Source organism: Clinocottus analis, unplaced genomic scaffold (genome assembly GCF_023055335.1).
Source record: "Clinocottus analis isolate CAN_PGR_092001 unplaced genomic scaffold, fCliAna1.0.p SCAF_9, whole genome shotgun sequence".
NCBI lineage: Eukaryota > Metazoa > Chordata > Actinopteri > Perciformes > Cottidae > Clinocottus > Clinocottus analis.
Window position 1 is genome coordinate 10,659,964 of NW_027176251.1, and position 12,417 is coordinate 10,672,380.

At 42.7% G+C, this 12,417-nt stretch overlaps 1 protein-coding gene across 1 annotated transcript; it reads right to left on the minus strand.

Moving 5' to 3' along the window:
• Positions 1-10,729: 10,729 nt before the first annotated feature.
• On the minus strand, positions 10,730-11,649 carry hamp (hepcidin antimicrobial peptide). Its single transcript, XM_068569531.1, has 3 exons — positions 11,376-11,649; positions 11,204-11,275; positions 10,730-11,050 (listed from the first exon to the last, which is right to left on the minus strand). Exons 1-3 carry the CDS (start codon positions 11,460-11,462, stop codon positions 10,943-10,945), a joined length of 267 nt encoding a protein of 88 aa, XP_068425632.1. The 5' UTR covers positions 11,463-11,649; the 3' UTR covers positions 10,730-10,942.
• Positions 11,650-12,417: the final 768 nt, after the last annotated feature.

Consider the following 12,417-nt stretch of genomic DNA (forward strand, 5'->3'; position numbering starts at 1 on the left):
TTCCCCTTTCCCCCACTTTAGCTGCTTTTCAGAGAAACTGCCCATCATGTTTAGTTTTTCTTGCTATAATTCTCATCCAGACGGTCTTTGCACTATCTGTATTGAACTGAAATTAAATTGCATTTTTCACTAAAAGAAAATAGCACCGGGGAGTTTATGTAACAGGAAAGCCAGCTGGAGAATAAGGAGGGCCTTGAGAGAGGACCTTGCCAGCAGTGGGGGAGGAGAGGAAGAGGAGGAACGTCGGATCGATGGATGGTGCAACCCAAAGCTCATTTTTAAGTCCGGAAGGAAGTTATTTGTGCACGAGTCGCGGCATCGGAGAAGGGGGAGCAGTAGAGACGCGCACATTTGCCTACAGATGTGAGGGTGTCAGCAGGATACATGGCTCTCGTGGGACTCCGGAGGGCCTGCTAATATCCGTCCCGTGCACTGTACCGCCACATGTGACCTTACAAATCACCAGCCTCACAGCGCTCTGCTCGCCATGCCTCTGCCGAGCATGTACACAGAGGCGGCTAATCGGAACGATCCATTATATGAGGGCAGGCTTGTTTCAGGCCACCGGCCATTCGCGGTGATGGATGTGAATGAAGGCTCAGGGAGGGACCGAGAAAGACCTTTTGAAAGTGTGAACAGATTAAGTAAGTCATCTAGGGCATTATATTATACATGATATGCACTGATGCATGATCCCAAGGCAATGTACATTCCAGGAATCAGTTTGTGACATAAGGCCAGGACTAATGTTGACTACTCAACTCTGCACACGCTCCCACAGTTTTACAATATGAGTCTCCGCTCAACGTATGACTCTTTAACCTGTTACAACAGCGGATTAACATGCACCAATTCACAACGATTCTCTTTGGGGTCAGGCGGAGAACCTCGTTATCTTATTTGTTAAAAATCTTTCACACTAATCTGATACGGTTACATTTATGCAGCGACACTAAGCGACATCCACTTTAGTGTCTCGGCGCTTATTGGCCGGTAAGTGATGGAACATGTGTGAAAGCTGGAATGACAAATCCACGCTGTATGAGTTTTGTTGCACGGTTACATTGACTGGAGGCACACAGGGGAGCCTATAGAGCTCCATAGTGGAGTGTGAGCCGGTAAAACAATGACAAGCCCTATCTATCCACCCCAGGGTGGCTCCCTCCGAAGTCTGGCGTATTAAACTGAGCCCTGAGATAAAGCAGCTTCTTGCACAGTTCAGCCGTGGGGGGAGACGCTCCTTATGTATTCTAGTCGTGCTGCATATATTGTTTGATATAATCAACGCGGACCATGGGGGTATTGCGCAGTGCTCAAACACATAGCCCTCCCATGGGTAATTTAAGTCTGAGTAACACTGACATGATTTATGCAGATTTCAACACATGGCAGTGTGCAATGTTGTTTGTGAGGCGACACCATTTTCTACAGGTTTTGGAAAGCCCTGACATATTTATGGGACACTGTGTGATGTCAGAGTATATGCATGCTGGTGTGTGTGTATGTATGTATACAGTGTGTGTAGATGGTCAAATTCTAAGAGAAGACATTGCCTTGGGGCATTTTCTGTCAGAAGCCGGCCACACGGCTACGCTGTGCCCCAGATGATATCTTTTAACAACACAAGTGGTCCCATATCCCAATGCAGGCTGGAAGTGTGAGCATTGTTTTTGCAATGCACTTGTATACAATTCCACAGTTTGGTTGGGACTCAAAACGCCTTGGAGAAGGGAGAAAAAAAGTTCCACATGTCTGAACCAAGATAGGACTTTACATACCAATGGGACTGGCAGAGTGTTGCAGGTTTCTAAAACACTGGACTTATTCCCCCACTCAGTTTGGCATACATGCATTTGGAAGATGAGGTAGAGCTTAAGCTATTCCAGTAGGCTGGAAGGCGGCGTTGAGTATTTGACGGCAAGGGACCGGCAGATTTGATAGGTAATGTAAATCATAGAATATGCCTCAGTGGAACGGAGGGAGGGGGGCGGGGAAGGGTGGTGCGGAGCGGAGCGATTCTATCAGGAACCAAATCCTCCAAATGCAGCTTTGAATAAGAATGAAATAGATAAAGGTTGGAGGAGCCATCATAGGGACTGTAATATTAGACAAACAGGAGATCTGCAATACTGTTTTCTGAAATATCACAAGACACTATCAGCTTTTCCCTAAATTTAGAGGACAGTGCAGTTTTTTTTCTTAACATGGCGTCTGTGCAGTGAGTGGGTGGAGTGTCAGGGCGGTGTAGGTGACTACAGGTTTTATCAGTGTCGCGAGCATGGGTAAGAGAGGGGAGGCAGTGTTTACGGACGAGGGAATCTACCGCTCGACTTTCTGCAACTGTCAGGAGGTTAATCCCATGAAATATCTGGGGAGAGCTGCCCACTTGATAAACTACATGTCACGCTCTCTCAACTCACTTTTTTCTCCCTTTCAGCCAACACAGATTTCCAACAAAGGCCTCACAATACAAAGTGCTGTATAGTCAAAGAACTACTATTGTATCACAGCAATTGGCACAATAATAGAAATAAACGACTGTTTTAATTAACCAATTCAGCCGAGCTCATCAATGTGTTGACCTGATTATTTATTTCTCCAGCCGAACAACCAATCTGTTTTAAATTAATAGAGCATTGTGGTAGAATGAGCCAGTCTGAATCTGTTATATCAATTAAACCCCAATAATAAAAGAACAGAAAAAATAGGAGGCCGCATCAGTATTCAGTCGCTCTCTCCCAGAGGGAATGGGTGGGTGGGAGGGTAGAGAAGCTCCTATCACTCCCCTCTGCTAATTAAAACTAACGGCTGCAGGTGCCGCACGACGGCGGGCAGACGAACGGCCGGGCGCCGTGTTTGTGTTGGTGGTTCGCCTTCATTACCACCACCATCCATTCTCCTTAGGAGCCCACCACAGTATCGACTCGAATCCCGACACACAATGTGCAATGCAAGAAAAAAGGGGTGATCTAAATGCAAATGGCGCGGTGTGATGCATTACACGGGGCGTGAGGAGAAGTGATATGGGCAGCAGGAAGAAGACCCTTTTCTTTTAGCGGAGGTGGTGAATCTAAATGACGGCCGCTGGTCAATAGTATCAGGTTCTCTAAATGTTCAGCAAAAGCTTGGGAATGGGGAGGCTGTTTCTCAGCAACTATATAGTCAATTAACATGTTCTCGCCTCAGCCTTTGAGCAAGATCAATGCGAGACGGCAAGAGAGTGAGAGAGCAACTGTGTCTCTTCCCATCCTCGTCTTTTTAAATCACACCAGGTCTCGAGAGGCCTGAGGTCATCCTGACATTCCTCTAACACGCACATACACTCACGGTGGAGTGCGGCTCTCGCCTGAGGCAGCGCTGCACAGATCCATAATTATGACAAATGGTTACCTTCATGATACTGCTACCAATATCAAGAGTGTTAAATGCAACTGCATTTAATTCCGGAAACTGAATCTGACTAAAAGGGAGTTTGGAGCATATGATGGCCTTTTTAAATTCACACTAAATCCGCACCGACGGCAATAACGCATCCCGCTAAAAAAATCTGAACTGACTAGATTCTAATGTGATTTTTGTACTATGATCTTATTGAAATTGTATATCCATGTGTGTGTGTGTGTGTGTGTGTGTGTGTGTGTGTGTGTGTGTGTGTGTGTGTGTGCGAGTGAGAGAGAGATTTTTCGTTTGCTTCATGGAAATTTTGCCATCAACGTTTCAGCTTTTTTAACATCAACGTGTCTCTCCTGTGTCAAAGACTGCAGTCACAGAGGCCAGTGATCAGTGTAAAACATAGACTGTATAGACAAAGAGGACGTACCAACACACACAGACAGGTTTTGTCACAGACAGGTTTGTGGACTGCTATTTTGAAGCCTCCAGTTTGGCATTGCCATCTTGGTTTTTGGTTATTGTTGGTTTTTAAGGCGTAAGAGGCTAAATAAAACATTTTGAGGCAACCAAAATGTTAAAATTTACATTCATGACCTGAAACACACTGTGAAAGAGTTCTCACGTGCTTCCATACAATCAGACTTATTTTTGTAATCAGAGGAGTCGCCCTCTGCCTGCTATTACAAAGAAAGCACTTCCTCATTGGCCTTACTTTTGTGTTAACACACAGCATTCTCGGGAAGTATTCACATTTTAATGACAAATAAAACCTCAACCATTAGGTTGTTTCTTTAAAAAAAAATAAACACAAGTGATGTGGCCAGCAGGCTCAGGAACAGTTTCTTCCACTCAGCTGTCAACACCCTTTACTCTGCGCCACGGTGACAGCCTCCTCCCATATAATCAAATATTGTCCCTGTCGTAGTCACACAACTGCAGCATCTCCCCTTCAGCCCTTCAGCCTGGGCTTTGGAGCTGCATCCGTCTGCAGGGGCCGGATGGCGGCGCCTCCTTCGGAAATGAGACGGTCGATCTTCACAGAGCCTAAAAAGTAATTTCCCTTTAAACTTGTAAAGACTTTTACTGGTGCCATTTGCAGCAAAACAGCCGGATAACTTTGGTTTATCTGTAATGCAACAACATATTCAGGCTACTGAGAAACAGAAAAAAAAGATTTAATGACTAATTTCACTTACTGCAGTGGCTTTTTCATTTGCTCAGTGTGGTGTGATGTATTTGTCGGTAACTGGTTCCCAAGTTAAGGCGATATAACAACATAATCGCATTACATTTCTTTACTTTACAAGTTGATAAACACTGTCTGAACGCACCACGAACAAACTAATACTCACAGATATCATTGGGCTTTTGTACAGAAGACAGTTTACCTTGTTACATTAGAGAAAAGTCCTGAATGTAAACAACACGATTATTGACAGCTTGATTCCTGTCGACTTTTCTCTGAGCAGACATTTTGACTTGTCAAAGCGTGACAAGCTCAAGTGAATGACATATCTTTAACAATGTCTCAGTCCCACGCAGTGTCCCAGTAAACCATGACAGCATGACAGTGAGCCAGCATACCAGGACCTCCCCTGTGTGGAATGAAGCCGTTATTAAATACACCTGTGCTTTTATTCAGCTATGAGACAACTTGTCACGAGCACGTCACAGAGCAGAGGTGGAATTGAACAATGCAACACTTTCATGTAGATTGCAACCACCTGAGTAATAATTAAAATGAATATTCTCGCAGACGAAACCGACAGCCCGTTTTCACAGAGCACGTCTTGACTCGTCACAGTGGGAAATGCACGGGGGTAAATAAAATGAATGATGGATGAATTCCAGCTTTTATTTCAGGAATCGTGCACGCTGGCTAGTTGTCCCGCTCTCCGGCAACCTTGAAATAACAGAGCCAACCATGAATGTTATTAGTAGCGGCCGTGTTTTTCCTCTGTGACAAGTCAAAATGTCTGCTGTGAATAAAGGCTTATTAAAACCAGACAATGTGTCTCTAAACATGTTTTACAATAGAGAAGATAGAAATAAAGAAAAATATTGACTGTTTTGGGGCCCAGATTTAAAGATCCCGTTGTGATTCACATGAGGGAGTCACATGTTCTTATCGCACATGAATGGAAGAGGTGTCTTCACACAGCTTTTCACATTCAGTCCACTTGTACCTTTTGTGGTTTGATTTTCCTGTTGCGCGCTACCTGTCCACCAGACACCTTTAGTGAGTTGTAGCTGACACCTGATTGGCCACCTGCCTGAGCAGCTGTTTCTCATTTGCTCATGAACTCCCCGGTATACACCGAGGGGAGAGTTTCTTCACACATCATTTGTTTTTTGGGCTTAGTTGCTGCCCGTGATCCTGAACTTACTCAGAGCAAAATGCTCTGTAACCCCTCGTCTGTTATCTGTTCCCAGAAGTGACATCTTTCCCACTTCGTCCTCCTGCACATTAAATTCCACACACGCGTTATCACACTTGATGAGGTAACTTTAATTTGAATGAAATCCAATATACAAATTTGCCTGAAGTGGGAACGCTGAGCTATCAAGGATGAGACAACACAGGGAACATTGTGCGAGTTATGCTCGTGGCATTCATTCTTGTCATTAAAAATTCATATTGAAGTTGTATTAGTGCTCAACAATGTTGATTTTCTTGTGATGACTCTTTTCCTTTCTCCTCTCTGGCATATGACTATATTGGGCCTTTTAGGCCGGGTCCTGGCTTTATCACGTTTATGGGATGAAGCGGGGCTTGGATTGAGCTCTCGTTCTCGTCCTCTGTTGTTGAGTACTAAAAAGTACTAAGAAGTACTAAGAAGTAGCCCGTGATATGCAGCTGTCTACCACTAGCAGACACTTTATTTCGAGAATAACTGGAGGTCTCGGTTGAAATAACTTTCGAGGAGGGCACAATTCTGCCAGGTTTGAGTAACTCTGAAATAAAACATTTTACCCTTTAGAGTTTTTTTTCTATTTCACCACACACTTAAATGAAAGGGCATTTTAAAAGCTTTTTCTTCTTCTTTTTTTTTACTTGATTTATTTCCAAAAGAAACTTGAAATGTGTCTGACCATGCAACAGGGTTATTTCTTCCAAATTGGCGCTTCATTTGATGTGGTAATCTGTAATTTTTTATGAGAACAACCCATTTGGCTTCTCAAGTGCAAGTTAATAAAATGGAATAGTGATTCATGAAAGCTTTTTAATATGTATTAAACAGGTCCAGCTTTTCTGGGAAATCCATTTTGCAGTGTACATTTACACCACAGTGATCGTTTATCATCTTAATACAAAAAAAGGGAATATCTACGGTTTCTATTTATAAAGATGCTCATTGAAAAACAAATAATTAGGCTAGATTTTTAAAAAATAAATAAATGTCTACACATGAATCCATCATGTGAAAGCACCGATGGCTGTTGTTAGATGATGATAAAGGTTGAAGGATGTCAGTTGCAATCTCACTCCGGAGAGTGCATAGCGGTTGTGGCGATGACGACGCACGGTAGACGTGACAATGTCCAAAATGAACACGCATCATTCGCCATTGATACTCATGATATGATGAATAGGCCAAACTGACCAATGGCAAATTCTCTCTCAGTGTTTGTAGGTAAGTGTGTGTGTGTGTGTGTGTGTGTGTGTGTGTGTGTGTGTGTGTGTGTGTGTGTGTGTGTGTGTGTGCGCACCTTTTTGGAGGTTCCCTGTTGCATTAAATCATGCTGAATCTCTCTGGTGAATTTACTTGTATTGTGGCCAAGAGGGCACCTGCAGGTGTGTGAGTGTTAAAGTTCAAACTCAGCGCTGCCTCTGCAGGCTGGAGGAGGGAGTCTAACGCCAATACAAGTTGTTTTGTTCACACTCCTCCATCGGGTGCATGGCTTTCAGCCCCAGGCATGCCTTCAGACTACAGGGGGGGCTATTCAACAGGTAACAGCTATTTTCCTGAAATAATCTGAATACTTAAACATGACCATATTATCATCATTTGTGAAAGAATATTATTCTTCTCTACTCTCGTGGATGTCCTAGTTTCAGGCCCTGCATTGTGTCAAAATTGAAGGGCAACCAAGAAGGCAGGGGAATAAATAATAAAATAAAATAAGAAGTTCTTATATAAATGAATCATTCCAAATGCATTTAACATCACATTTTTCCAAGACCTTTAAAGCATTTTCAGTCCAAATAAAACTCTTAAAACAGGGTTACTTGAATTTACTCCAATAGGAATGCAATTTGTCTATTGATGCGCATAATATAAAAAAGGTACACGCTTTAACTGTTCAGAATAACAGCGGTCCCCTGTCTGCTAGCACCTAATGACACAAGTTCCCTCCTAAACAGCCTGAAGCGACATTCACTCCATTATGGATGAATAAAAAAGGCAGTAAACGGTGTGTGAGAAGGATGTAAATAGTCTACGAGTGTGATGTTGCATTTAACAGGGTGTTGGCACACAGTAGGCAAATTTCTAAAAAGCTACCCCATTTCCGAACACAGTGCATCAGCGTCTCCATCGGCCCAACCTGCACATCCGTTAAGTGGAAGGATGGAGATCACCCCGAAACAGAGCACACACGATGAGGGGCAAGGAGCAGGTTTTAGGTTATTAAAATACGTTCAACTTTGTGTTCTTCTGGATCAGCAAATCAATGGACCAAAAGTACTTTTACTGCCGTATATATCCGCCCTAACATTGTCACGGAGGGTGGTCCTATGCTGCTGCTGTTCCAGAAGAAATCCAATATAACAGATTTTAAATGTCCTTCTGTGACCTAATATTCTTTTTTGGGGAAATTGAGGACCACATTTATTTGGCATTGATGGGGATCCTTGATTTGAAATTAGAGCAGGCCAGAACATTGTGGCATTTATATTTAAATGTAGCAGATTTGTCAGTTAAACATTAATCCTGTAAACTCTACTGCAGCACACTACACCGAAAATAGGTTTCAAGATTAGTAATGCTGTTTATGCCAAATTTCTACCCTACTTATGCAGGCCTGTATGCAACTTAATAAGAGTAACATCAAACAAGTGTTTGCTCGTTATAGGTGGCAAGAGTGGAAATTCGTCATCCTGAACATTTGTTGTGTTTGAGTCCCAGAATGATGAAGACAGCTTGAGAACCATTGTATACATATTAGGATGAAGGCTCCACAGGAAGTTTTCCCTTCGCAGATCATGCATGTACCCAAATGGTGTGCAGATTTGTGAAACGTTCTTGTATCAAATGACTTGGAAATATTAGCTGCTGTACATCACATGACTCAATCTACTGTGGATCCAACACCTTATTAAGACGCTTTTAGAACCCAAACAAACATCTTTTCGGCTATTGCAAAAATATTGTCTGCTGCTGTGAGGCGTGAATAAACAAAGACAAATAGGAAGGAAGTCAATCAATTGCAGACGGGTATAAAATAATTTCTTTAACAGTAACACTTCATGTTTAACTTCCTATCAGGTGTCAGTCACTCAGCCTGTGAGCACTCAGCCTTTCACCTTTCTCTCAATTTTGACTGCCTGCAAGATATTTCTGGTGCGAGAAGTCAGAGTTTCTGTATGTGCTGTTTTTTCCTATTTCTTTGTTTATTTCAGCTGTGGCGGAAACATCTTTTCTTTGTCTCCCATGCAAGGAGTGACACAAAGACAACCATGAGTATCTGTTTGAGATCTTAAATTCCCAACACCAGCGAGGAGACACACCAGCGTGACATTTTAAAATAGTTTTGACTGCAGCAGTTAGTTAATGAAAAGCAGAAGCAGGAATGCAAACCCACACAATACGACACATGTAGCCCCAAATCATTTTTATAGAAAAACCACTGATTCACAGCTCTCATCTTTTTAAAAGGAAAGTTACACGCCAGTCATTCATGTGAGCAACCCTCTTACTGTTAACCCGGATGGTTCATGCATGACCAGCATTTCCAACTGATCTTCCAGAGCGGGAATTCAATCTCTGTTACCTTCTTCTTCTTCTTCTTCTTTTTTTTGTGTGAAAACACCATAGGCTTTTTTACAACACTATTGTATTTCATTTCTCTGGCTTTTATTGATTTGCTTCATTTGATTTGCCATGCTTCAGCAGCAGCTGTCTGAGGTGCAACAGCAAGACCAACACCTTTTGAGTGAACAGATTATGTCTCACCAGTCGGCGCTGCAATAACTATCAGAGCAAGCAGAGGGCACACTGTCGATAATGGTAATCTGACGACTCCAGTGCTTTCATGAATTTTCCACCACATGTAATATGTTTGACACAGATAGTGACGGAGCGTCTCTGCTCTCACAGATCAGACAGGATATATGGACGCGCACGTGTATCTAGATTTCTATTGTTTTGCTTTCCAACACTGTCAATACTGTGCGTGCTGATACCAAAGGCCACTGCAAATCAAGTTTAGTTGCTTTTTATGCAGAAAATATGTTCTGTCGTGCTGAGGATCTGCAATAAATCAGCAGTTTAGTCGACGACCCCACCTGCCTCGTCTGTAGAGCTGCTCCTGCTGACAGTTCCTCTATGTACTGCCCCGCAAATACATTGCAGGACACTTGACAAAGAGGAAGTGTCTTGAGAGGAACACACTTGTTGCACAATGCTAAGATTCAGAGGAAGAACAGGAATTTACATGCTATCCAAACAGGGAAAATGTCTTTAAGAGCCCTGTTCATCATTGTCAGGTATTTGTAATAAGTAACAAAAACGGATGTTTATAGAATATGAACGTTATACGTGTTGATCGTTAAACACTTCACATGTGTGTTTCAAGTGATATTACATTCTGATGTGGTAATATAGTATCTTGTGTAGAATGAGTTAAGTTTTTATTTTTTTATGTAATGATCTGGATTACAGATGCAAATTATCTGAAGCTATAATCTGGTACAGAGCATCAAATGGGGACATTTATGTATGAACTATACATGGTCCCTTTTTAAATAAAGATAATTAAATTAATATAGTATCTTGTGTAAAATGAGTTAAGTGTGGAAAAGCTACAGAGGGACCAAATCTAACAATATCCTGAGAATTGTATGTTTACAATGCAAAGTGGGAAAATCCTCTTTATCACGTTAAGCTACAAGGAACATACAGGACGCATACGCCCTGATGACCATGATATCTGACTCCATAAAGACCTGCTGTTAAATATTGCTCATTAATGACACAAAACAACATCTTAGCAGTTGCTTAAAATGTTCATCATTTATTCAACATGTCTTTCAACTTGTTGGACTCAATGTAAATGAAGAAACAGTCACATCTGGATTATTGTCAGAAACAAATTTACAAATCATTGACCTTACAAAAAGACTCTCGGTGTGAAAGTATTAACGCATATAAAATAAATACATTTCCTTTTCACAGTGCCACCTCCATGAATCATATACCACATTTGAACATGACACAAAACAGGCAATGCATTGGAGAAAGAGGTCAAGAAAAGGTCATTTCTTTGGGTTTAGACAGAAGAAAAAAAAGCGTAATAAATTAATATTTAGTGGTGGTTGCGGCAGTCCTCAGAACTTGCAGCAGAAGCCGCAGCCCTTGTAGCTTCTGCAGCAGTTGCAGCACCAGCGGCACAAGGAGAGGTTGCTCTGGCGCTTCTGCCTGAAGTGACCCGGCATCTGTGCGAGAGACAAGAGACATGAGCGGAGCGTTCGTCTCCGGCATTTTACCCCCTCCTCGCGTGGAGGGACCCTCCGTGGGGAAAACGCATCCACTTAAATTTTAATTTGCTCACGGTAATTGGCTTAATTCATTCAGTCAATTGAACATACCATCATCGATGACATTTCTTGATATGCCGCAACTGGAGTGTCATTGCTCCCTGCCTCCTCCAGCTCTTGCACCTGTTAATGAATTATGCACATTTAGGAGCCGAGCTTTAGCATCCTGAGACAACATTCATGGCTCATAAGCGCATGAAGTGAGTTGAAGTCAAGTTCTTACCCCGGTGAATGGGACGGCAGAGCTCTCCAGAACGCAAATAAAGGCGAGCACGAGTGTCACTGCAACTGCAATGCTGAATGCCTTCATTTTAGGGGGGAGGGGGGGTTAAAACGGTTTAGTTATTAAATCCTTTAAAGAGTGGAGTCGATGGGTCTTCTTTCTCATGGATGTCGGGCCACCGAAGAGCACCACAAGATCTTCAATGTATTCTCTTCGGCGACGTCTGGGAAAGTGGATTTCTTCAGATGTTTTTGGGGACCCCTTGTCAGCTCTTTAGAGTCCTTCAGCTGTCTGATGGTTGATTATGCATTGTGGTATTTATACACACTCGGGCTCAGTGTTGCCTCATCGCTGCAGGAGGCCCAGCCCCTTCCTGGCAGCAGTGAGCTCACTCCACTGGGGAAGTTTTGACCTCCTCCTCCTCCTCTCCCCTCCATAGTGCCGCAACACTGGGGAGGAATCCGATCTATTTTTGAATGTGGGCCCCTCTTTCCGTTCAGCAAAATCAAATCAACAATGAACTTTTGAATACTTTCCGCAGACAGAACACTGTACTGTAATTCCACACATGAACAAGCTGCCGTTGCTGCTGCTGGGGACCATCATTTTTTTTACAATATATGAGAGCAATATGTACTTTGTATTGCCGCAGAGCTTCATAGCTTCTTCTGAAGATGAGACAGTTTTTTTCTTCCCGGATCCAGCTGGAAAGAGCGCTGGAGATTCCCACAGCAAAGGTCAACGCTGCACGGGTCAATGTATTGCACGGCTGACTGAGCTGCGCTTGTTTCGACCCAGGGAATCCTTCACGAAGGAGAGGGAGCCACTTTGGAATATTCATTGCTCAGTCTAAAGCATGTAATTACAACCTCTCAAATGGAATAATTAGCCCCTCATTTTCAACACATTCAGTTTTTGCATAATACACAGGAACCTGCAGTTGAACCAAATTAAATCCCTTTGAAAGCGGTCGGAATAGTAGCCAGGATTAAAATCCTCCATTTGGGAGTTGAAGCGTTTCAATGTGCATTTGTTAAAGATG